General features: G+C 44.9%; 1 protein-coding gene across 1 annotated transcript in view; it reads left to right on the top strand.

Annotated features, from left to right (window-relative positions):
- The first annotated feature begins 2,808 nt into the window (after nt 1–2,808).
- The window catches only part of ABITRAM (actin binding transcription modulator), a 45,140-nt gene continuing 22,475 nt past the window's right edge, over nt 2,809–25,473 (top strand). The window contains exons 1-3 of the mRNA XM_075316511.1: nt 2,809–2,893; nt 8,488–8,580; nt 21,955–22,006. Coding sequence (XP_075172626.1) covers nt 8,514–8,580; nt 21,955–22,006 — 119 coding nt within the window. The 5' untranslated portion in view covers nt 2,809–2,893; nt 8,488–8,513. The remainder of the gene's footprint in view (nt 2,894–8,487; nt 8,581–21,954; nt 22,007–25,473) is intronic.

Raw genomic sequence — 25,473 nt, 5'->3', positions numbered from 1 at the left:
CATAGTCATTTATATAGTATAATGCATCCCATAGTCCCCCATAGTCATCCAATTATAATAATGCACCCCCATTATCCTCCATATAGTATAATACTGCCTCACAGCCCTCCATATAGTATAATGCAGCCTCACAGCCTTCCACATAGCATAATGCAGCCTCAAAGCTCGCCATAGACTATAATGCACCCCCCTCCTCCCCCATAATCCTCTGGCGAGCGTGTACTCATTAAAAAATAAATCTGTACTTACCTCTCCTGGTTTCCCCGCAGCCTAATGTGACTCACGATATCGCCACAGCGATGTCACTGTGGCGATATCGTGAGTGCATCGCCACGTGTGACCCGGCAAAATCGCCCCACAATTTATCGCTGGTCGCAGTCGCGAAGTTTTCGGTCCGGACCGAAAACCACGCAACTGCAATCTAGCGACATCGCTGCATGTGACACCTTCACACCAGCGACTTCAGGAGCTGCACTATAGATCCTGGAGACACTGGTGTGATGCTATGGCATCACACAGCGACATTGCAGGAGAAGTCGCAGGTGAGATCGTCACATATGACATCTCACCCGTGACGTTGATGCGGTGGGCGGGGTCACACGGTCATCAGCGACGTTGCCCACCACATTGACATGTGTGACAGGGCCCTTACTTTAATTCAGAGATGGGAAACTTCAGGTCTTGAGTGCCACACACAGTGTAGATGATTCAATTATCAACTGTGCAATACTAAAGACCCCGTCAGACAGGGAGGTATCACTGGCGATGTTGCTGCAACTTAGTAGGCATGGTCAAGTTACAATGACATCGCCAGTGTGTCGCCTCGTGTGACAGGGCAATTTCCCGCTGCCACCGCTCATCTCCTGAATTCGGAGGTTGCCTAGCATTGCTGGGAAACCTGGCGATGAGGAGCAGGCGATCTGAACACATTGCCGCGTGTGACGCAGCAATAGTGTTCTGACACATGACGGGAGCCATACAAAGTATAGCCCCCTGCCTCGCCTGGACTACAGGCATGTCCAGAGGCGATCCTCCACCAGTGTGACGCAGCAATAGTGTTCTGACACATGACGGGAGCCATACAAAGTATAGCCCCCTGCCTCGCCTGGACTACAGGCATGTTCAGAGGCGATCCTCCACCAGTGTGACAGTACCATAAGGAAATCCTGAACACATGACCTGCACCCTCCACACCTGGAGGTCCTCACCTCTGCTTTAGTTGATCAATGTGTGATTGCTGTAGGGCCGCACCCGACACCTCGGATGATCAGCTGTTCTTAATGTTGGCCAGATTTGCCGTTATGAAGGTGCTCCATCTTGTATTTAGTGACAGCGGCTAGATACCGCACATCCGCCCTCCAGCCATCACACATCGATTACCTATAGTGAGGCCAGGCCATCAATGTTAGGACAACCTCTATACATTTGTTTTATGTGCAATACTACCTCAATGACATTTATTGTCACTTAACTGTTAAAAAAGTTGGTATGTAACTAGTGTTGCATTGCCATATTGTGTTCCACTTGCTGGGATTTGTAGTGCTGTGCACCCCCAGCAGAAGTTGGACCCATGCTATGTTAGCATTTAAACATTTCTGTTCCAGGTTGTGTTGTAATAAACTGATTTTGCTATTCAGTATCCTATGCTTCCATATTTTGGTGTGCGTACAGTATGTGTGTACAATGTGTGTATGTACAGTGTGTGTGTACAATGTGTGTATGTACAGTGTGTGTGTACAGTGTGTGTGTACAATGTGTGTATGTACAGTGTGTGTGTACAATGTGTGTATGTACAGTGTGTGTACAATGTGTGTATGTATGTGTGTCCTTTGTGTTCAGTATGTACAGTATGTGTGTACAATGTGTGTATGTATGTGTGTCCTTTGTGTTCAGTATGTACAGTATGTGTGTACAATGTGTGTATGTATGTGTGTCCTTTGTGTTCAGTATGTACAGTATGTGTGTACAATGTGTGTATGTATGTGTGTCCTTTGTGTTCAGTATGTACAGTATGTGTGTACAATGTGTGTATGTATGTGTGTCCTTTGTGTTCAGTATGTACAGTGTGTGTGTACAATGTGTGTGTGTATGTGTGTCCTTTGTGTTCAGTATGTACAGTATGTGTGTACAATGTGTGTGTGTATGTGTGTCCTTTGTGTTCAGTATGTACAGTGTGTGTGTACAATGTGTGTGTGTATGTGTGTCCTTTGTGTTCAGTATGTACAGTATGTGTGTACAATGTGTGTGTGTATGTGTGTCCTTTGTGTTCAGTATGTACAGTGTGTGTGTGTATGTGTGTCCTTTGTGTTCAGTATGTACAGTGTGTGTGTGTATGTGTGTCCTTTGTGTTCAGTATGTACAGTGTGTGTGTTGCACATATAGTGACAGGCAACACAGTAATTGCAACTCGCCTTTATTTTCAGGAATTATAATCTTTTGTAGGAGCGACACATATCAGAGCACTGACTAATGTAGAAAGGACATGTACAAAAAACACCACATAAAAGAGGAGCGCGGGCCCTGTCCAGAAGAGCTGACAATCTGAGGAAACGGAAACAATAATGCTAAAAACTGTTTTTACTGCTTCACTAGATACATACAAGGGTGTAGAATGAGGTTCCCAATGTACAGGGGAGGTTCTGTATCATCACAAGGTGTAGCAGAGGGTTTTTTTTTAAAAAAAGAGCCGTTTTTTGAGCCGAAAGAGCCGATTCTTTTTGGTGAGCCGAGCCGAATGAGCCGGCTCATCAAAAAGAGCCGGACTGCCCATCACTAGCCAGTGTGGAATCAGCGAGCGCTAATGTGCAGCCGTTCTTATTCTTAGTGACGAAAGTGCATCCCGGAAATCGTGTGGTGTGTCCCAGCCCCGGTGTACGCGCGCAGAACACGTGAGGTGAGGCTGTGGGGGAGCCACAAGTCCCAGCACCGCCTGTATACCGGAGCTGCACGCTTCTGAGGACGGCGTTCCTCCGGGGGCAGCAGCCGTGCTTACAGGATGTACTGGCATGTAACCGTCCTGATAGGATTTGTTCTGTCAGTATATATGACTGGCCGATCATACAATTATTATTGGCGCTAGTAGGGTCCCTGCAGTCAGCCCCTCCCCCGAGCAATTACAGCAGGACCATTGTATCCCAGTAGTCTAGTGCCGCCATGCAGTGAGGAACACAGTCTTTGCTTTCTTGCCACACACATTGCATGTACCCTGGTTACGTATGGAAACGGTGGAGCTGCTGCCTCATTAGGCTACTTTCACACACCCGGTTTTTGCTCTGCGGCACAATACGGCGCTCTGCAGAAAAACCGCAACCGTTTTTTTTGCCGGCGGTTGCAGGTTTTTTTTGCATAGGCTTACATTAGTGCCGTATTGTGCCGCAGGGGCTTGCGTTCGGTCCGGTTTTTGCCGCATGCGGCAGATTTAGCCGATGCCGCGGCCGGATGGAACGTTGCCTGCAACGTTTTTTGCTCCGGCAAAAAAAACCGCATCGCGCCGCATCCGGCCGCTGCGGCGCATTTTTCAATGCATGCCTATGGACGCCGGATGCGGCGCGATGCGGAAAAAAACGCATCCGGCCGCCGCATGCGGTTTCTTCCACTGCGCATGCTCAGTAGCGTGACGCAACCGGAAAAAAACGGACCGGCCGCATGTAAAAACTTATGCAAAGGATGCAGTGTTTTCACCACATCCGTTGCATAGGTTTCACAGCCGGATTGAGCCGCACGGCTCAAGCCGGATGTGTGAAAGTAGCCTTAACGTGCAGCCAGACGTGAACCGTTTCTGCCATACATCCGTATCACGGTCTGAGTACAACCCTGTTGCAGATCCCCTCTCCCAAACTTCGTGGCCTCATATGTGGCTAAGAAGCTGTGGAGTACGGACTAGCCACAGGTCTCCAGACTTGGTGGCCTCATATGTGACTATGAAGTGACGTAGTATGGATTGGCTGTAGGTCTCTGGACCAAAACTTGGTGGCTTCATATGTGTCTATGACGCTGTGGCATACGGACCAGCTGCAGGTCTCCAAACTTGGTGGCTTCATAAGTGGCTATGAAGCTGGGGAGTACAAACCGGCTGCAGTTCTTTTGTGCCAAACTTGGCCTCATATGTGGCTTTGAAGCTGTGGAGAACGGACCATCTGCAGGTCCCCAGACCAAAACTTGGTGGCTTCGTATGTGGCTATGCAATGGCAGAGCGGCACACAGCCTGTGACACACTTCTGTGAGAATGGGGCTACACTGGCTGCAGCACATGTCACAGATGGAAAAATTGTGTGATGTCAATATTGCATCACAGTGTAATGTTAGTAGGGGCCAGTTTCTTTTTTCACCTCTGCATTTTGAGACTCCTAATGTTATTTTTTTATTAAGCAAAGTGTGTTGGACTTTTTATTTTGCGGGATTGACACCGTTTTGGGATACTAATACCTTATTTAACTTTTATTAACTCCTTTCCTGGGAGGAATAGAGAAAAACAATTTTGCCTTGGTTTTAGCATTGTAAATGTGCGGTTACAAGTGACCAAAAAGAATGTTTATGGATCTGTGTGATTGCTGTGTTAGGCCTGTTTCACACGTCAGTGATTCTGGTACATATGTGACAGTTTTTATACGTACCAGTATCATGGACATACGCAGACCCATTAAATCAATGGGTCTGCGCACACATCAGTGATTTTTCACTGACCGTGCCTCCATGCGGCATACATGCGTGTCTGTCTGCTCCGCACGGAGACATGTCCATTTTTTCTGGCATCACTGATGTCGCACGGACCACACTATGGTGTGATCCATGTAACACGTACCAGAAAAACAGCCGGCTACTTACTGTCATTCATATTCATGTATGCAGCCACAGCCAACCCGGAAGTAGCTGCAGCGGGGGCGGAAACAGCAGAGCTGAAGAGTTCAGCACCATGGACAGCAGGAGCAGGGACAGCTGAGTTTATCTCCATGTGCAATCACGGAACACGGAGGGACATATGCGTTTTTTACACAACAGTTAAAAACATCTGTGTTTTTTACTGACGTGTGAAACAGGCCTTAGCAAATGTGTTTTTTTTTTTTTTTTTTTTTTTTTTTTTAACTTTGCACAATAAAAACTTTTAACATATTCTGTTCTACTTGTTAAAGTGACCTTCTACCCAGACTGGAAAGTGAGCATACATTTGTCATGCATAGTCACTAGTGATGAGCGAGCACTCCCAGACTCCGGTGCTTAGCACTCATAACGAGCATTAGGATGCTCGGATGGGTGTGACTCGAGTACTCAGTATATTGGAAGTCAATAGGGGACTCGAGCATTTTCCCAGAAACTCTTCTGGAAAAATGCTCAAGTTCCCCATTGATGTCTGATATATTTAGGTACTCAAGTCGTGCCCATCTGAGCATCCAACTGCTCGTTGCGAGTACCGAGCTCGTTCATCACTAAGTCACCTACCTGGGTGCCCTCTGATTACCTCTCACTGCCACATTATCTGAGACTAGCGTTTTAGGTTTTACGGCATTCAAGAGTGGCACTGCAGTGGCATTGGAAGCCTCAGTAAGTCATAACCATGCTTCCACAGCACAGAAGAGGAGGACTTTCTACTGTGGATGCAAGATGACCAGAACATTGCTCTTTACTGGTGAGGCAAACGCAGGGTCACTACGCATGACAGGACCAATGTATGCTTGACTTTCAATGTCATTGTGGATGTTTGCCTTAGTATTGTGTTACCAAAACTTTTTTATTTTTCCATCAATGTGGCTGTATGAGGGCTTTATTCTTGTGAGAAGTTTACGTTTTTATTTCTACTATTTTGGGTTACATATGACTTTTTGAGCATTATTTGTTCTGCGTTTTTGGAAGGCAGGATGAATAAAAAACAGCAATTCTGACATTTTCATTTATTTTTTGTTTAATGGTGTTCACTATGCTGGTAAGGCCGGGGCCACACGGGGCACTAGTGCGATGCTCGCATGACACTCTGCTCACGCTGGCAGCACAGCAGTGTCAAGTGTCATGCTAGTATCCCTGCGACTGAGGTCCGAGTGTGCGAGCGGACCTCAGCTGCGGGGGGCGGGCCGGCACAGAGGAGGGGCGGGCCGGCACAGAGGAGGGGCCACTTTTTTCCATCTTGCGCTGCATCACTCCATTGCAGAAATATTCACTTTTGTTTTTGGAGCTCAGTATGTGAAGTCTCTGGTTGCAAGACCAACTTGGCTTTTCGTCACAATCTTCCTTAGAGGCGTGCACTTTCACCTTTCCCCAAATCCACAGCTCAGCAGCTAATATAGCAGTGTCAGATACTGTTGAGCTGTGATTGACAGCGTCTGGGAGGGGTGAAAGTCCATGCTTGAAGAAAAGACTCTGAAGAAAGAAATGTCTAGTTGGTCTGTAAGCTGAGATTTCACATAGTCACTTGCTGCTTTCAGGGGCACTATGTCTGCAGTGGAATTATGCGGTGTGACACAAAAAAGTTCAGCAGAATCGGAAGCGAAGGGGTTTTTATAAATGTATTTAACAGCATTTTTTTTTTAATAGTTAACAAATCCTCTACTGCATTGTCAGTGGATTCTAGGCACGTGGACTCTGTCAAATATTAAAGTAGATGGCAGCATTGCTTCTGACCGTCATGTTCCTTTGGCTCACAGTTTGTAGATGTCTTTATCTGCAAATTCCTGTGAGCCAGATTATATTCTAGTAAAAAGTGGGGTTCATGTCTCCCAGACCCCTATTAATAACGATTGCTTCTGTGAAAGATCTGTCGCTTCTCCAGCTTTCTTGTTTTTGTTAATAATTACTTTAGCCCATGTCTATCAGTTTGTATCAGTTTTTGGTTTAAAGGAGTTGTCCGACATTAGCTTAACAAAAATTTTTGAGTTTATCTGTGCTGTATTGTGATATTAATCACCCCTACATTGTTATTTTTTGTTTTCTAACTTTTGTTCCTCTTGAATTATCCCTTTATTCTCTGCAGCTCTTGTTTACATTCAGATCCAGCAAACATGACCACTTCCTGTGCAAAACCTCAGTCAGAGCTGTCACCGCCCAGCCTCAGTGTCCAGCCCCTCCCCAGTGTCCAGCCTCGCCCTCTGCCCGCCCCCTGCACACACAGTCCCTGTCAGTATTCTTCCCCAGCACCTGACCTGGTATCACTACAGCATTGCAAATAACAGCCCCACATCGGGCTCTGCACCGCACACATATGGCTCTGCACACGCACACATATGGCTCTGTACCGCACACGCACACATATGGCTCTGTACCGCACACGCACACATATGGCTCTGCACCGCACACATATGGCTCTGCACACGCACACGCACACATATGGCTCTGCACACGCACACATATGGCTCTGCATACGCACACATATGGCTCTGCACCGCACACATATGGCTCTGTACCGCACCCGCACACACATGGCTCTGCACCGCACCCGCACACACATGGCTCTGCACCGCACCCGCACACATATGGCTCTGTACCGCACACATATGGCTCTGTACCGCACACATATGGCTCTGTACCGCACACGCACACATATGGCTCTGCACCGCACACGCGCACATATGGCTCTGCACACGCACACACATGGCTCTGCACCGTACACGCACACACATGGCTCTGCACATGCACACATATGGCTCTGCACCTCACACGCACACACATGGCTCTGCACACGCACACATATGGCTCTGCAACCCCCCCCCATCCCCATCGGGAACACATGTGGAGTACATACTCACCTGTCCTCGGTCCCCGCCTCTCCTACACGTTCGTGCGCTGTCTGTGCTCTCTTCAGCACAGTAGTGACGTCACCACTGTGCTGAAGAGAGCACAGACAGCGGGAGGGACAGTGATGAGAAGCAGCGCTGCGCTGCTTCTCATCAGCACTTTCAAATGTACCGGCATCCGTGATCTGTGATGCCGGTACATTTGAATGTGCGATCCTGGGTAGGGGGCCCGGTGCTGGAGCTGACACCACGGCAGCTGCCGCCAGGCCCCGCCCCCAGGTCACGGACCCCACAGCAGTGCAGGGGGAGGTTACTGGAGGTGCGGGGGAATGTGTGGGAGGGTGCAGGGAATGGGGGCGGGGCTTATCGCACTGTAGACACCCAGCAGGGAGGCGACATGCTGTTCCAGATTTGCATGTCAACATGGCCCTGCCCATGTTGACATGAAATGACCAGAAGCAGCAAAATCGCGGCAGGAGCAGTCACATGACCGCTCTGAGCCGGGGGAGAGGGGCTGACAGCAGGGCAGGTAAGTGGTCTCTATCTACTTACTTACCCCAATGTAGCCCAATAGGGAAATAAAAAAAAATGTCAAAGAAGCCGGATAACCCCTTTAAGCAAACTAGGCATCAAACTTTGAAATGTTACCTCTTGCCTTTCCCTCAGGGCCATCCAGTCCTTTTTGAGGTTTGTGGGGATCCAACCAAACCTCTGTTTTGATTGTAGTTTATATATTTTACTACTTTCTACTATTTCTTTTGTTTTTTAGATATTTCTTCTATTGATGATCTTTATATGGCTGAAGCATCTCAAGAATTCCCTTCTGTGGTTGATCGTTATTTTACACGATGGTACAAATCAGGTGAAGTGCAGAAATAATGCAATCCTTTGTCAATCAATGTGTATGGAGTTAAAAAAGTGTGGCTCCCTCTATTAGCCAGATCAGAGAGCTGGAACATATAGAGGCTCTGTAGTATTTTCATGGCTGTGTATTAGGCTAGGTTCACATTTCCGTCGTTTTAAATCCGTCAGGTCCGTCAGCAACGGGTCAGTCGTTTTTTAATGTCAACTGACGCAGTGGATGTGTTTTTCACAGGATTCCTTCACAGGAATCCTGTGAAAAAACTGATCCATCGCGTCCGTTACATCCGCTGTGCGCCCGTTTTTTGATTGATCAGTCATGATCCGTTTGTGTTTGGGACAGCCCAGTGGGTGTGCCAAACATGTTTGGCATGCTCAGTAGAGCATGACGGAATCCAGCAGCATAGACATACATTACAAGCTTGACGGATGGCGACGGATTCCTGTGCGGTGCGTTAATCTTGATGGCCCGAAAAATGTTACGTTATGCGTTGTTCCCGCCCGGCGGCCAGTCCAAAAACGACTGACCGCGGCGCAGCGGATGCAACGCAAGGTAAACAGTCGTAATCCGCCACTAATACAAGTCTATGGGACACAACGGAATACGCTAAATGGATTGCGTTGTTTACTATAGCCGCGTATTGCGACTGATACATTTTAACGGAAATGTGAACCTAGCCTTACTTGGGCGCTTTGACTTCAGCTTTACAGAAAAATCCCACAGGTGGTATCATATTTCATAGTGATGTTCCCACTGCTGCTGTGTTCAAAAGTGGTGCTTATTCTCAAAAGGCTGCTGTTCTCATTTTCTACCATGTTACAGATATGAAGCTGCTGCCAGTGACTGCTAGCATTACACTTGTCACTCCCAAGCCTGTACATCGTCTCTTGTTATACAGGCTGCTTTGGAGATTGTAGAGATGAAAGCGCTTTTAGTACCATGTTTACCCCAAAATAAGACGCTCTCCTATATTATTTTTTTGCCCTGAAAACTGTGCCTCAATCCCCCTTATGACACCAGTTTGGTGAAACATGTTGGGAAGGCAGTACATTCACAATTTTTAATGTAGAAAGCAGCAATGGATTATACCATACCCCATTACTGATATTGAGAGCTGGATAATAGGCCTTTCTCTAGCCACAATATACTAATCATTGAGGGAAAAGGTATTACTGCTACAAAGAGTAAGAGAAACAAACCCCCATTAAAGGTCTTAATTGGTTTTAATAATGTGTGCTGTGCTTTTGAATTTATAATTCTAAATATTAAGTTATGTTTTAATGTACAAAATTAGTCTTTAGTTTAGGGGTCTGTAGTTGCCTATACCCCTATGTTGACTAAGAACGGCTTTTGTTCATGAAAATGTTCTAGGGCTTATTTTCGGGGTAGGGCTTATTTTTGGAGAAACACAGGTTGTGGGAGTAAGTTTAAAAGTTCAAAAGAAGGCAAGGGAATCACACTTAAGCTAAGTTCACACTTCCGTTGTTTTGCATCAGTCACATGGGTTGCTTGACGCATGTGACTGATGAATTGTACAATGGATGACCACGGATGACAAAGAAAGAATTTCATTGTCGGACTCCGTTGTGTGCTGGGGGCGGAGTTCGGGGGGCGGAATTCGGAGGGCGGAGCTGAGGACGTTAGGGGACAGGTGAGTGTGTGTGTGTGTGTGTGTGTGTGTGTCTACATGCATGTGTACATGCAGAGTGCAGGAGGGGGCGGAGCCGAGCGGGGCCGTGGAGCTGAGGACTTCAGTGCCGCGGGGACTGCAGGGCTGGGGATGTGTGTGTGTGTGTGTGTGTGTGTGTGTGTGTGTGTGTGTACACATGCGGAGTGCGCGAGGGGGCGGAGCCGAGTGGGGAAGTGTCAGCCTCCTTGCACACTGTATCCAGGGTGAATATCGGGTATAAGCAAAGCACTTTTTGCTTGGTTACCCGATATTTATCTTTGATACCAGCTTAGCGCAGCCTCCCTGCACCCGTAACCACTGTAAATATCGGGTAACTAACCAAAGCGCATTGCTTGGTTACCCGATGTTTATCCTGGTTACGGGGGCAGGGAGCCAGAGAGAGCATGCGCAGCAAAATCCTACGGATCGCGCTGCTCAAACGTTACAGGCTGCGTTGCTCCCGCCCAGCGGTCAGTTAAAAAACGACTGACCGAGACGCAGCGGATGCAACGCAGCATCATCAGTCGCAATCTGTCACTAATAGAAGTCTATGGGGAAAAACTGGATTCCTGCAAAATATTTGCAGGATACCGTAATTCCTCTAGGCGACGGATTGTGACTGATGCAAAACAACGGAAGTGTGAACTTAGCCTTACCAGACCTCAGACATCTGCGTTGCTCCAAGGTCCTGCTGCGTTCCACAGCTTTCGCTCCCAGCAGAGGAGGTCCTTGATGCATTCCACAGCAGGCCCTTGATGTGATCTACAGTGGTCCAGAAAGCAGAGCAAGTATTGATGCGTTCCACAGTACAGTATCATCGGATGTGTGTGTGATGTTACTGTGATCGGGGGTGTGTGTGGACCTGACAGTGATGCAGATCTCTGTATTTTCATATTTCCCATTCATTTTAACTCCCTAATATTATTTTGTATGTATTTGTGAAAAGTATGGTTTAAAGGGAATCTGTTGGCAGGTATCTGTATGAAGCATGATGTAGGCATTTCGGTGATGTCACTTTCTGGGTTGCTTGCTGCAGATTTGATAAAATCCCTGTTTTCTATGTAGTGGTCTGCCACACAGGGTTTTGCATTTAGCCCAAAAAGTTGTACTTTTTTTTTTTTTTTTTTTTTTTTTTTTTTTTTTTTTTTACCAGAGCACCTTCTTCCACATGCTATGTAAGGGAAGGGACAAAGTTTTCTTTTTTCTTTAATAATATTGGACTTAATGGAAAAAAGGGTTATCTATGTTTTTATTTTTCTAAACTTTTATTTTTTTTGTTTGCTGGTGCGTTTCATACCTAAAAACCATGATTTCACAAACCATCTCCTTTTTACACACATACAGATGTCACTGGTTAGGATGGACTTCTAAGCGAAAAAACTGTTTACAGTAAGAGTTGCCTCTTGTGTATTTGTGATTTCAAATTTAGGTCATCTCACATGAAGTGTTCAGGACTCCATCACTGACCTTTTTTTATTTGGCCCTTTTTTCTAGACTTGGAAATTTGCTGCAAATTGATTTGCATATATTTCCATTCTTCTATGATGTTTCAGATGGTGACAGGTTTCAAAGTGAATCTTACTTGCCCAGGGCTAACTTGCTGATTCTATTTATTCTCTTACATGGGAGACGTTCAGTTTGGCTCCACAGTACAAATTACCTTTGATCAAACTAACATCATTTTTATTATTGCATATCCTGCTGCAAAGGAAGAACAAGGGTAAAACACTGAATTAAACCCATTATAACATCCACTATACATGTATGGCGCTGCGTTAAGTGCGTTTCCACAAACCGTCATACATGTATGGCGTTACGATCACCTTGGCTCATAAGCAAAGTCAGTGAAATCATCAGCGGGTGTCAGCTATGTGTCATACACATGTGGTTAAAATTGTTGGTACCCCTCATTTAATGAAAACAGCCCCAGAACATAACAGCGCCTCCTCCATGTTTCACAGTAGGGACAGTGTTCTTTTCTTGATATGCTTCATTTTTCTGTCTGTGAACATAGAGCTGATGTGCCTTGCCAAAAAGTTCAATTTTTGTCTCATCTGTCCATAGCACATTCTGCCAGAAGCTTTGTGGTTTGTCAACATAAAGTTTGGCAAATTCCAGTCTGGCTTTTTTATCTTTTTTTTTTTTTTTTTTTTTTTTTAGCAATGGTGTCTCCTTTGTTGTCTCCCATGAAGTCCACTTGGCTCAAACAAGAAAGTGGATGGTGCGATCTCACACTGATGTTCTTTGAGCTTGAAGTTCACCTTTAATCTCTTTAGATGTTTTTCTGGGCTCTTTTGTTACCATTTGTATTATGTCTCTTTGATTTGTCATCAACTTTCCTCCTGCGGCCACGTCCAGGGAGGTTGGCTGCAGTCTCATGGATCTTAAATTTCTGAATATGTGCCACTGTAGTCACAGGAACATCAAGCTGCTTGGAATGGTCTTATAACCTTTACTATTAACATGCTTGTCTATAATTTTCTTTCTAATCTCCTGAGACAACTTTTTCCTTCGCTTCCTCTTTTCCATGTTGAGTGGGGTACACACCATGTCACCAAACAGCACTGTGAGTATCTGTAGCCCTATAAACAGGCCCACTGACTGATTCCAAGATTGTAGATACTTGTGTAGCTAATTGGTGGACATACCTTGATTTAACATGTCCCTTTTGTCACATTATTTTCAGGGGTACCATCATTTCTGTCCAGGCCTTTTTCATGAGTTTTTTTTTTTTTTTTTTAATTTTTGGAAGCATGGTTGAAAAGCAATGTCTGACTTTCATTTGTTCATTTTCATAGATTTTATTTATTATTAGTTTTGTCAGATTCAAGTTATTTCTGTGACCATTGTGGATTTTTCTTTCATTAAACGAGGGGTACCAACGATTTTGACCACATGTGTAGCTGATACTGTGTTAGCACCAATTGTGGGCTTTACTGCAGATTGGCAGCGTCATTGATTTCTTGTAGAGGGAGGGAGCTCTCGTTTGCAATCGTGTTTTGCCCACGATCTCAATGGTAACATTTTGCCAAATAGTGGCCATGGGGTCACCCAGTTACGGTGGCCTGTGAGGTCTTGTTTTGAGCAGGACATGACATGCCTCCTGCCTGTGTTTGAGTCACTGATCTAGTGCCCTGCAATGTAAAAGCACTGCAGAGTATTGGATCTTCGATCACATCAAAGAAAGATGATGTCCCATCATGGGACTAAGTAAAAAAATAAAATAATTTTAAAAAATCACTTAAATACAAAACAATAACAATGAAAATATATACCAACAAATAGATATATTTATGTAAAAATAGAAAAGTACATATTTGGTATCACCATGTTCAGAGCCACCCACTATAGTTAACCCCTTCATCGAACGCCATAAAAAATAGTGGCAAAAACAAGCTTTTTCATCAGAGCTGCAAAAAAAGTGGGATGAAATGCCATAAAAAATAGCATGTAAATAAAAATAGTATAGCTGAAAACGTTATCTTGTCTGAAAATAAACAATTTGGGGCTAAAGCAACATTTATTTATTTTTTTTTATTTTTACAGCTCAATGATATCAATTCTATGAAGCACCTGGGTGTTCAAGGTGCTCACCACGCATCTAGATAAATTCTTTGTGGGGTCCTGTTTTGAAAATGGTGTCACTTGTGTGGGGTTTCCACTGTTTAGGCACATCAAGAGCTCTTTGAACACAGCAAGGCATCCGGTATCAATTCCAGATGATTTTGCATCCCAAAAATCAAATGACTCTCCCTTCTAAGAGCTTCCATGTGCTCAAACAGTAGTTTTTTACCACATATGGGGTATCTGCATACTCGGGAGAAATTGCACAACAAATTGTACAGTCCATTTTTTTTCCCTGTTACCCTTGTGAAAATGCTAAATTTGGGTCTAATGTGACCTTTTTGTGGGGAAAAGTAAATTTTTTTTTTTTCTTGCATATAACTTTAATTCTTGTGAAGCACATGAAGGGTTAATAAACATCTTTAGGCTATGTGCCCACGCTGCGGATTTACCTCGGATTTTGCCGTGGATTTGCCGCGGATTTACCGCGGATTTGCCGAAAATCTGCAGCAGCGGCACTTCCTAGCCATTTCAATGGCATTTTGGAAATGCTGTGCCCATGCTGCGGATTTTTCCGCGGCGGATTTGCCGCGGATTTTGATCCGGAAAAATCTGCAGCATGTCACTTATTGTTGCGGATTTTGTTGCGGATTTTTCCCATGCAAGTCAATGCAAGGTGTAAAATCCGCAAGAAATCCGCAGGTCTGTTCCCACAGGCTCTTTTTCCTGCGGATTTGGTGCAGATTTCGCAAACAAATCCGCAGGAAGTGATGTAGGATAGTTCAGGAAGAGGAAGTTTCACCATTTTGTAGTGTAGAGTAGTGGCAGTGTAGTCGTGTTGTGTCCGGACTCTGAATTGCCAGCTAAAAGCAGCTAGTTACAGGCTGCTTGCTTTTAGCTGGCAAAACAGGATCCCAGGTCTTTTTTCACAATTCTTTTTTAAAAAAAAAAAAATGTGCTCCGCTGTATTTTCACTGTCCAGCCCGATGCAAGCAAGCAACTGAGGGCTGTGCTTCTCAGCGGGATAAGGCTGAAGCATTCTCTGCCCCTCCCGCTGAGAAAAACAGTCCTCAGCTGCCCCTGAAAATGGCGGCTCCGTTGTGAAGCGCCATTCTCAGGTGCTGTACCGAGGCTCATCCAGCTGCCCTGATGCATTGGCTGGCTGGGTAATTACGGGGTTAATGCCAGTTTTCTGCAAACTGGCACTAAGCCCGAGGTTCATAATGTCATGCCTGTGTAGACACGGCCATTATGAACCTCCGTTTAGTACTAAAGAAAAGAAAACACTTTTGTTAAAAATTTTATTTGAAAGAAAAACACACACACACATCCCTGATTGCCATCTTTATTACTCCCTGAATCCCCCGACGATAATCCATGACAACTCCAAGCCGGGCTCCGATGTGCACCCGGCTGACCCGGGCACTGACGTCAGCCGGTGACAGCAGCCGTCAGTGTATTATTAAATGCTGCACAGCTCTTTTCCGGCAGCTGGGAACGTCTGATATCAGAGCCCTGGTCAGCTGACTTAATTCGCGAGCGCGGGCGGGTCAGCTGACTGCACACCGACAGCTGACGATGTGCACTCATGTGACCCGGGCACGGACGTCAGCCGGTCCCAGCAGCCGTCAGTGTTCGAGATGCTGCAAAGCTCTCTTCCGGCTGCTGGTACCGGCTGACGTCCGTGCCTGGGTCACATGAGTGCACATCGGAGGCCGGCACATCAGCTGGTCGGTGTGCAGTCAGCTGACCCGCCCGCGCTCGCGAATTAAGTCAGCTGACCAGGGCTCTGATATCAGACGTTCCCAGCTGCCGGAAAAGAGCTGTGCAGCATTTAATAATACACTGACGGCTGCTGTCACCGGCTGACGTCAGTGCCCGTGTCAGCCGGGTGCACATCGGAGCCCGGCTCGGAGTTGTCATGGATTATCGTCGGGGGATTCAGGGAGTAATAAAGATGGCAATCAGGGATGTGTGTGTGTGTTTTTCTTTCAAATAAAATTTTTAAAAAAAGTGTTTTCTTTTCTTTAGTACTAAACGGAGGTTCATAATGGCCGTGTCTACACAGGCATGACATTATGAACCTCGGGCTTAGTGCCAGTTTGCAGAAAACTGGCATTAACCCCGTAATTACCCAGCCAGCCAATGCATCAGGGCAGCTGGATGAGCCTCGGTACAGCACCTGTGAATGGCGCTTCACAACGGAGCCGCCATTTTCAGGGGCAGCTGAGGACTGTTTTTCTCAGCGGGAGGGGCAGAGAATGCTTCAGCCTTATCCCGCTGAGAAGCACAGCCCTCAGTTGCTTGCTTGCATCGGGCTGGACAGTGAAAATACAGCGGAGCACATTTTTTTTTTTTTTTTTTTTAAAAAATACCAGTGAAAGGGAACATGGCACCACATTTTTTGGCTGTAAGCTGCGGCCGCCACCACTGGGTTATTATATACAGCCTGTTAAAATGCTGTATATAAGCACAGTGGTGTTGGCCGCAGCTTTTTACAAAAAAAGTGGCGACAGGTTCCCTTAGGCTATGTGCCCACGCTGCGGATTTACCGCAGATTTTGCTGCGGATTTGCCGTGGATTTGCCGCAGATTTCCCGAAAATCTGCAGCAGCGGCACTTCCAAGCCATTTCAATGGCATTTTGGAAATGCTGTGTCCATGCTGCGGATTTTTCCGCTGCGGATTTGCCGCGGATTTTGATCCGGAAAAATCTGCAGCATGTCAATTGTTTGTTGCAGATTTGGTGCGGATTTTGGGTATAGAATGGGGAAAAAAAAAATCCGCATCAAAATGGGTGCGGGTGCGGATTTGCCGCGAAAGTCGCGGATTTTCATGCAGAAAAATCCGCAGGTACATTCTACCGTGGACACATAGCCTTAAACATTTCTGCCCCTTTATTACAAAATGGATAATGGAGAAGAAAGGAGGGTTGGGACAGGAAATGACATAAAGAGCCTTTTTTTTTCCTTCAAAACAGACTAAGCTTTATTCAGAAACACAATAGAGTACAATGGACAAAATCCGCATCAAAATCCGCAACGAAATCCGCGTCAAATCCGCACCTATGCTAAGGTGCGGATTCCGGGGGAAAGCTGCGGATTTTGATGCAGAAAAATCCGCAGGTACATTCTACCGTGGACACATAGCCTATATGTGGTTTTGAGTAGTTTGAGGGGTGCAGTTTTTAGAATGGTGTCACTTTCGGGTATTTTCTGTCACATAAGCCCGTCAGTCACTTCAAATGTGATGTGGTCCCTAAAAAAAAACTGCTTTGTGAATTTTATTGGCAAAATGAGAAGTTGCTGATACATTTTAGCTTTTAATAAATAATAAAAAATAAAAGCCTTTCTAACTTCGTAACAAAAAAAAATATTTCAAAAGTTATGACAGATACAAGATGGCAATGTGGATCATGTACCAAAGATTGTCAGTGCCAGGCTGCAATCAAATCACCATTATAATAAATGAGTCTTTAGTTAAACGAGTTACCTGTAAATAATGACGGTAATAAAGTGTCGGGTGCTGTGCCTCGCATCACGTACAGGTAACTCATTTAACTCCAGACTCATTTACCATAATAATGATTTGATTGCAGCCTGGCATTGAGTCTTTGGTACACAATCCACATTAACATCTTTTATCAATATAGTTATCAAGCGCAGACACAATTACATCCTCTTTAAGTGATTAGTTTAAATCAGGGCAGAGTGCAGTAGTTAATTTACATAAATGAATGCATTATATATTTTTTTAAATTGTGTACTTTTCAGCTTGGCTTCCGTTTTTTTGTTATAATACATTTGACTCTATTTATCTCGCTACAACCAGACATTGATAGCTACCGTTCTTGCATATTATTTACACTGGATTAATTCTAGGGCACACAGTGCTATAGCTGCAATACATATACGTATTATATACTCTATTTACATCCCACACTTTACTCCTTTATCATTATTTAAAATGAGCGAACTTTTGGAAATTCGGTTCAGTGAGTTCAGCCAGACTTTAGATTATGTTTAGTTTGGGAACCAGACATTATCCTAAACCCCAATTAAAGTCACTAATTGGGCAGTTCGGGTCTCTGCCCATATACAGCTACCCATAAACAGAACACATCCAGGGGAGGGTGGGCCAGGTTTCTCTTTTTTTTTTTTTGTTTGTTTGGTACACACTACATCTGATTACACTGTTGTTTCCCCAGTGCGAGCCATTCAAACACTGCAAGCAGCTCGCACTGGGTTGAGCACAGCGATGCACACACGATTGGTTTACATATATACCTCCTGTACCTTGACTGACTGTCAACTCTGCAACATTTTTGAGCAACAGGCTGTCAGTCAAAGTGCAGGGGGAGTGATTACAACAAACTCACTGTGTAGCAAGTGATGAAAGTTACATCCCCTGCACTGCCCCTTGACTGGAAGTGAGCGGCTGCAGGGAGAATGACTTCATTTTCTCTCTTTAGCCGCTCTTCCAGTTACACTGCCAACCATCATTTATAAAAATGTTTACTTGTGGTTAGCACTATATCTGCCGGTAGATGGCGTTTTGAAAAGTTCTCTTTAATACCACTCATATCAGGCTTAAGTTAAAGACCTATAGCAAGAGGTTGCAGATCTAATTAAAAAAAAAAAAGCTCACAAGGGAGTTCAGTTCACATAAAATTGCCAAAACACCAAGGAGAGACACATGTTAGTTTATTACAAAATTGAAGAGAGGGATGGACTGGGAATAATAATTAAGATAAGTCTGAAAGCTAACAACCCCTGACTGCATTCCATATTCTTGGATGGTGAAAAGTTTGACTCTGATAGGTTTATGATTTTGCACAGTATTTTTGGTTTGGTATCTTTCACATTACTGAAGCTTGAAAAGGTGTCCTCTGTCCTCTTCTTCTTTTTTTTTTTGTTTGTTTGTTTTCTTATGTTTTATATTATTCTTTGCATGTAGTCATGTCCGACACTTTGGGAACCCTTGAGATTTTTCCAGAAAATGAAGTATTTCTCACAGAGAATTAATGTTTTGTCATATACATGTTTTTCCTTTGTGTGTTTTGGCACAATACAAAAGACTGAAAAAAAGGCAAACTGAGCCTACTTTCACACCAAACCCCAAAAATGAGTCTGACAAAATTGTTGGCATCTTTCCAACTTTGTGGGTAAACAGCTTTGTTTCAAGCATGTGATGCTCGTTCAAAATTTGTGGCAAGTAACAGTTGTGGGCAATATGAAAATCATCTGAAACCAGGTAAAAATGGGAGAAGTTGACTCAGTCTTTGCATTGTATCTGTGTGGGCCACAATAACAATGGAGAACAGAAAGAGGAGACGAGAACTGTCTGAGGACTTGAAAACCAAAATTGTTAAAAAATGTCAACAATCTGAAGTTTAGCTACTGCCCTGGACGGCAAAGTAAATTGATGATAGGTTGCAATATAGGATAGTCCGGATGGTGGATAAGCAGCCCCAAAGAAATTCAAGCTGTCTTGCAGGCTCAGAGTGCATCAGTGTCAGTGCGAACTATCCGTCGACATTTGAATGAAATGAAATGCTATATGGCAGGGGACCAAGGAGGACCCCACTGCTGACACAGGCCGAAAAAAGGTAGACTGCAGTTTGTCAAGATGTACATGAGTAAGCCAAAGGTCTTCTGGGAAAGCGACTTGTAGATAGATGAGTCCCAGATAGTTTTTTTTTTTTTGTGAAGCATATTATTTTACCGTTTACAGACAGCGAACGAAATGAGGCCTGATAAGAAAAGAACACAGTACCTACAGTCAAATATTGTGGATGTTCAAAGATGTATTGAGGTGTTTTTTTTTCTGCCTCTGGCACTGGGAGCCTTGACTATGTGCAAGGCATCATGAAATTTGAAGATTATCAAAGGATTTTGGTGCTCAGTGTCAGAAAGCTGGGTTTGCGGCCTAGGTCATGGGTTTTCCAGCAGAACAATGACCCCAAACATATTTCACAAAGCACCCAGAAATAGATGGAAACAAAGCGCTGGAGAGTCCTGAAGTGGCCAGCAAGTAGTTCAAATCTAAATCCCAGTGAACACCTGCAGAGAGATCTTAAAATTGCTGTTGGGAGAAGGCAGCCTTCAAATATGTGAGGCCTGGAGCAGTTTTCAAAAAGGTTCAAAATTCACAGTTGAGAGGTGTAAGAAGCTTGTTGATAGTTATAGGAAGCGATTGATTACAGTTATTTATTCCAAAGGGTGTGCAACCTAATATTAAGGGTGAAGGTGCCAACAGTTTTTGTCCAGCCCACTTTTGGAGTTTTATGTGAAATTATGTCCAATTTGCCTTTTTTTTGTGTTGGGCTAAATTCACATTTCCGTTAAAATGTATCAGTCACAATCCGAGGCTATGGTAAACACCGGCATCCGTTTAGTGGATTCCGTTGTGTCCCATAGACTTGTATTAGTGGCGGATTGCGACTGATGACCTTGCGTTGCATCCGCTGCGTCGCGGTCAGTTGTTTTTTGACTTACCGCCAGGTGGGAGCAACGCAGAATGTAATGTTTTTCTGGCCGTCAAAATTAACGCGCCGCCAGGAATCCGTCGCCATCCGTCAAGCATGTAATGGATGTCTATCGGTGCTGGATTCCTTCGTAATCCGTCTTACAACGGAATCCAGCGCTGGATTCCGTCATGCTCTACTAAGCATGCCCAGCAGGTTTGGCACACCCACTGGGCTGTCCCAAACACAAACTGATTCGTCAAAAAACGGACGCACAGCGGATGTAACGGACGCGACGGATCAATTTTTTCACAGGAGTCCTGTGAAAGGAATCCTGTGAAAAACACATCCGTTGCGTCAGTTGACATCTAAAAAACAACTGATCCGTTGCTGACGGACCTGACGGATTTAAAACAACGGAAATGTGAACCTAGCCTTATTCCAATAAGGGTACTTTCACACTTGCGTTGTTTTCCTTCCGTTACAATCCGCCCTTTTGGAAAACAGCGGAATTCGTTAACGGATTCCGCTGTTTCCCGTAGACTTGTATGGTTGACGGATTGTACCAAAAGGACCTGCGTTGCTTCCGCTGGGCGACGCTCCGTTGCTTCCGCCCAGCAGGAGGAACGCAGCATGTAACGTTGTTTTGAGCAGCGGAATCCTCTGCATTTCACTGCGCATGCTCTTTTTTTTTTTCCTTTTAAATCACAAACTTTATTTTGGCTCGCGGTGGCCGAACGTTCAGCTGATCACCCGGTGGCCGGCAAGTGACAGCGCTCAGCTGATCACCTGGCGGCCAGCTGCAGGGAGCGATCAGCTGATCACCCGGTGGTCGGCTGCAGGGAGCGATCAGCTGATCACTCGGTGGCCGGCAAGTGACAGCGCTCAGCTGATCACCCGGCGGTCGGCTGCAGGGAGCGATCAGCTGATCACCCGGCGGTCGGCTGCAGGGAGCGATCAGCTGATCACCCGACGGCTAGCTGCAGGGAGCGATCAGCTGATCACCCGGCGGCTGGCTGCAGGGAGCGATCAGCTGATCACCCGGCGGCTGGCTGCAGGGAGCAATCAGCTGATCACCCGGCGGCTGGCTGCAGGGAGCGATCAGCTGATCACCCGGCGGCCGGCTGCAGGGAGCGATCAGCTGATCGTTCACAATAGTCTGCCGCCGGTAAAACTGTGTAAAAAAAAAAAAAAAAAAAAAAAAAAAAAAAAAAAAAAACAAAAAACGGATTCCGTTGTTTTGCAGCATCCGTTGTGCCACTATATACAACACATCCGTTGCATCCGTCACACAACGCAATGCAACGGATATCGTTCAACGCAAGTGTGAAACTAACCTAACACAGAAAGGAAATAAACATGTATAATAAAATGTGTAATTGTAATCATTTTCTGGGAGAAATACTTTACATTCATAATCATCATTGTCCCCATTGGGGCTCACAGTTTAAGTTACCTGTCAGTGTGTTTTTGAAGGGTGGGAAGAAACTGGAGTACCCAAAGGAAACCCATGCAATTAAGAGGAGAGCATGCAAACTCCTTGCAGATGTTTGCACCCAGGACCCCAGTGCTGCAAAGTAACAGCGCTCTCAACTGAGCCACCAAAAGTGTATGGACAAAGGTCTTTTGTGAACTATATTTCCCAATTTGGCTTAACTATCACTATTTCTATTCCAGATGTGAAGGGGCAGCTCTATGAAGACTATTGCATACTGCAGCATTCAAACAGGTAAAGCAGAAAAAATGAAAAAGAAGCAAAAACAGACTGTCAATAAATACATTTTAATTCCATATATTCCTGATCAGCATCTCTCATTACTGCCACTGATTATGACAATTGGAGACCTGATAACTGCTACAGTATAAACTAAATTGGATAATTCACGCTTTTTTTCCCTCATGTCATTTTGTACCCAACAAAGAACTTAAATTGCTGACCTTTGTGATTGGTGCAGTACAGTTTTCAGATCAGGAATGTGAATATTTAAAGAGAACCTGAGAGCAGGAATTACCCCTAGAAGATATTAGGAGTAGTGATGGGCGAACCTGGACTGTAAGTCTAGATCCGCGCGGTTTCAAATGTACATGAGTGCCGGGCCCAGAATTCTCATGGATTTCTGGCTAATAATCCGTCACTTGGGAAATAATAAAAAATAAAGGGAAAAATAAAGAAAATAAAATAAAGCAAGCGCTTCATACTTACCAAGTCTTCAACTTGGCTGTAACTGCTAACTTAACTGTAACTGCTCTCGCGGCCGCTCATTCGCTTCTGGGGCCACTCATTATTGCTCATCCATATGCACTGCTTTCCCCGCCCACCGGTCGTTTTGGCATCTGTGATTGCTTGCAGTCAGACACTTCCCCCAGCCTATGTAACGGCGTCTGACTGCAACCACTTTTGGCATAGGGTCCCCCCCATATTATGATACTCGGCACAGTAAAAGCATATGGCTACAGGCTGCAGCCCCCTGCCGTGCGTTTATCTTGTCTGCGTATCAAAATAGGAGAAACCACATGTGCCTTTTTTTTTTAAATTATTTAAATAATTAAAATAACACAGCCATGATAAAGTCTGACAGCTGGGGGCTGGTATTCTGAGGCAGGGGAGACCCATGCTTATTGGGCCACCCCCAGCCTAAAAGTAGCAGCTTGCAGCTGCCCGGAATTGGCGCATCCATTGGATGCGATAGTCCCGACACTTTATCTGGCTCTTCCTAATTGCCCTGGTGCGGTGGCAGTCAGGGTAATAAGGGGATAATGTTAGCTCACACCTGCTACTAAACTGTAGATTAGTAATTGGAGGTGTCTGATATCCCCCACTACTAATCTGTAAGTGAAAAGAAATAAACACCTCAAAAATTCTTTATTTGAAGTGAAAGACAAAAAAAACCCTCTTTCACCACTTTATTAACCCCAAAACATCCCTGCAGCTCCGATGTAATCCACATGAGGTCCCACAACGATTCCTGCTTTGCTACATCTGAATTCACACTGAGCGGCCATAGAACATGACTGCCCACTGTGAGGGAGACTGAGAGAGCTGCGTGGTCAGCAGTCACATAACTCAGGCGATTTGCGGTCACATCACTCAGGTGATTTGCGGTCACAACTGGAGGTTCCCACTGTCCTCCACCTGTGACCGCAAATAGCCTGAGTGACGTCATCACCTTTTATTTTATCGCTTGGTAGTGCTGGATTTTTCCTTCTTTCTTCTCATATGAATGAGACCATCAGGCAGAGAGCCCTCAGCATAAAGTATTGCTCAATTAATCCATAATGTACTTGACTCACCCTAGGAGGTGGCCAAACCATTTAGCAGAGACCGCTCAGTTTGGTGTGTTCATGCAAATGGACTAGACTGTAATCTGGTCTCTTCCTAGGTAAGTCAGTCTAGCTAACTGAGGCCCTTCTATGAGTTTTGCACAGGTGGTTTGCACCAGATAGTACTCTGACTAATTCCTAGAGGGGATCAGACCTCCCAACAGATATTTTTGGTTTGTTGAATCCTCAAGCCTTTTAGTGACCTTCCATAACCACCATCTGCAGTATTTGTGTCCATGATAGACGTCTAAGTTTAGTGGAGCCCCAAGGAGTCCAGATAGTATTGCTCCAGCTTTTGCTGCCAGAGGATAACTCCCACTCCATTTTTGGTTATGACTTTAGCAGGGATCATTCCTTTTAATTTCAGAGACAGTGGTAACTTAGCTATTCTTCTCTTGGCTGTGATGGATGCTGATTGATCATATTCTTAAGGCCCTGTCACAGACAGAGATAAATCTGCGGCAGATCTGTGGTTGCAGTGAAATTGTGGACAATCAGTGCCAGGTTTGTGGCTGTGTACAAATGGAACAATATGTCCATGATTTCACTGCAACCACAGATCTGCCAAAGATTTATCTGTGTGTGACGGGGCCTTTAGTCATTAAGAGTGCCCCCTGCTGGTGCACTGTCGCTGCGGTAATGATTGGTACATGGCGCTGCACCTGTTTAAGGATTCAAAGAAGTTTGGTACCCACTCAAAGGTTCGCTGTGACATAGTAGTGGGCGTCATACAGCCCAATCAGAATGTTAAACCAGAACCTCTTGTTCAGGGATTAAAATTTTTGCATAGCTGCATTAGATCAACTGATGATTTTTGGATGTGCGGTTCATGTCTTTTCCTCCAGTTATGTTGTTAGTAATTAAGAGTCCCATTTGTCAAACCTTTACTGACACACCAGAATAAATGCCTTCAGAAGCCCTATTGTCAGGTTGCCTGCAGCCTCTTTTCTATCTTCCCCTTTCGGTGGAAACCCAGATGCTCTTCGCATGCAGAGGCAGCATCCCTTATTTTAGATGAGACTAATAATCGCATTGGTCTCCTGACAAGGTCTCCCCTTGTAGTGGCTGGCTCAGTTCATATATTCAGCCAGTCCTCATTCTATTTGACTCTAACTTGCTCTCCACCTTATCATAGCCTTTTCTCTATAGAATCCTGGATGTCAGGGTCCAAGAAATTTAGCAATGTTCTCCATCTTCTCAACTCCTTTGTTTGGTCACGTGCAGGTCCATCTCGTTCTAGACTTGAAGCAGGCCTTTTAAACCATTCCGCCTTTGTCAATTTTGCCATAACCTCCAGCATGTTTGGTGAGTTTGCATCCCCTGTGGTCACCCAAGACGCATACCTTATCCAATAGGCTTGAATTTAGTAGGTAACTGGTTCAAGGCTGCAGTGTTAGCCTTTCCACAACACAGATAAATTGGACTTTTTTTTTTTTTCCTGAGTGCTAAGACATTCTTTCTTGTCCCATTTTGGTCTAAGAACTTAGACTGCCCACTAATCACAGATTTCTACATTTTCGGACCAGGACTCTCATACTTCATTGCAGAAGCTCCTTGGTGCATTTTGATATACCGTATTTTTCAGACTATAAGACGCACCGGTTTTAGAGGAGGAAAATAGGAAAATAAAATTGTAAGCAAAAAATGTGGTCATGACACACTGTTATGGGGCGAGGATCTGCTGCTGACACTATTATGGGGGTAATGTCCCCAAATTCTCTACTAAGGTGCCGCATCCTGGTAATGATCCTCCTGCCTTGTATATACAGTATATGTCCCTCATCCTGCTATATACCGTCATCCTGCCATACGGCCGCATCCTGCTATATAACCCATCATGGCATATGGCCCCATCCTGCTATATACCCCCATCCT

This window comes from Anomaloglossus baeobatrachus, chromosome 6 (assembly GCF_048569485.1).
Source record: "Anomaloglossus baeobatrachus isolate aAnoBae1 chromosome 6, aAnoBae1.hap1, whole genome shotgun sequence".
NCBI lineage: Eukaryota > Metazoa > Chordata > Amphibia > Anura > Aromobatidae > Anomaloglossus > Anomaloglossus baeobatrachus.
This window is presented reverse-complemented; position numbering and strand designations above follow the sequence as displayed.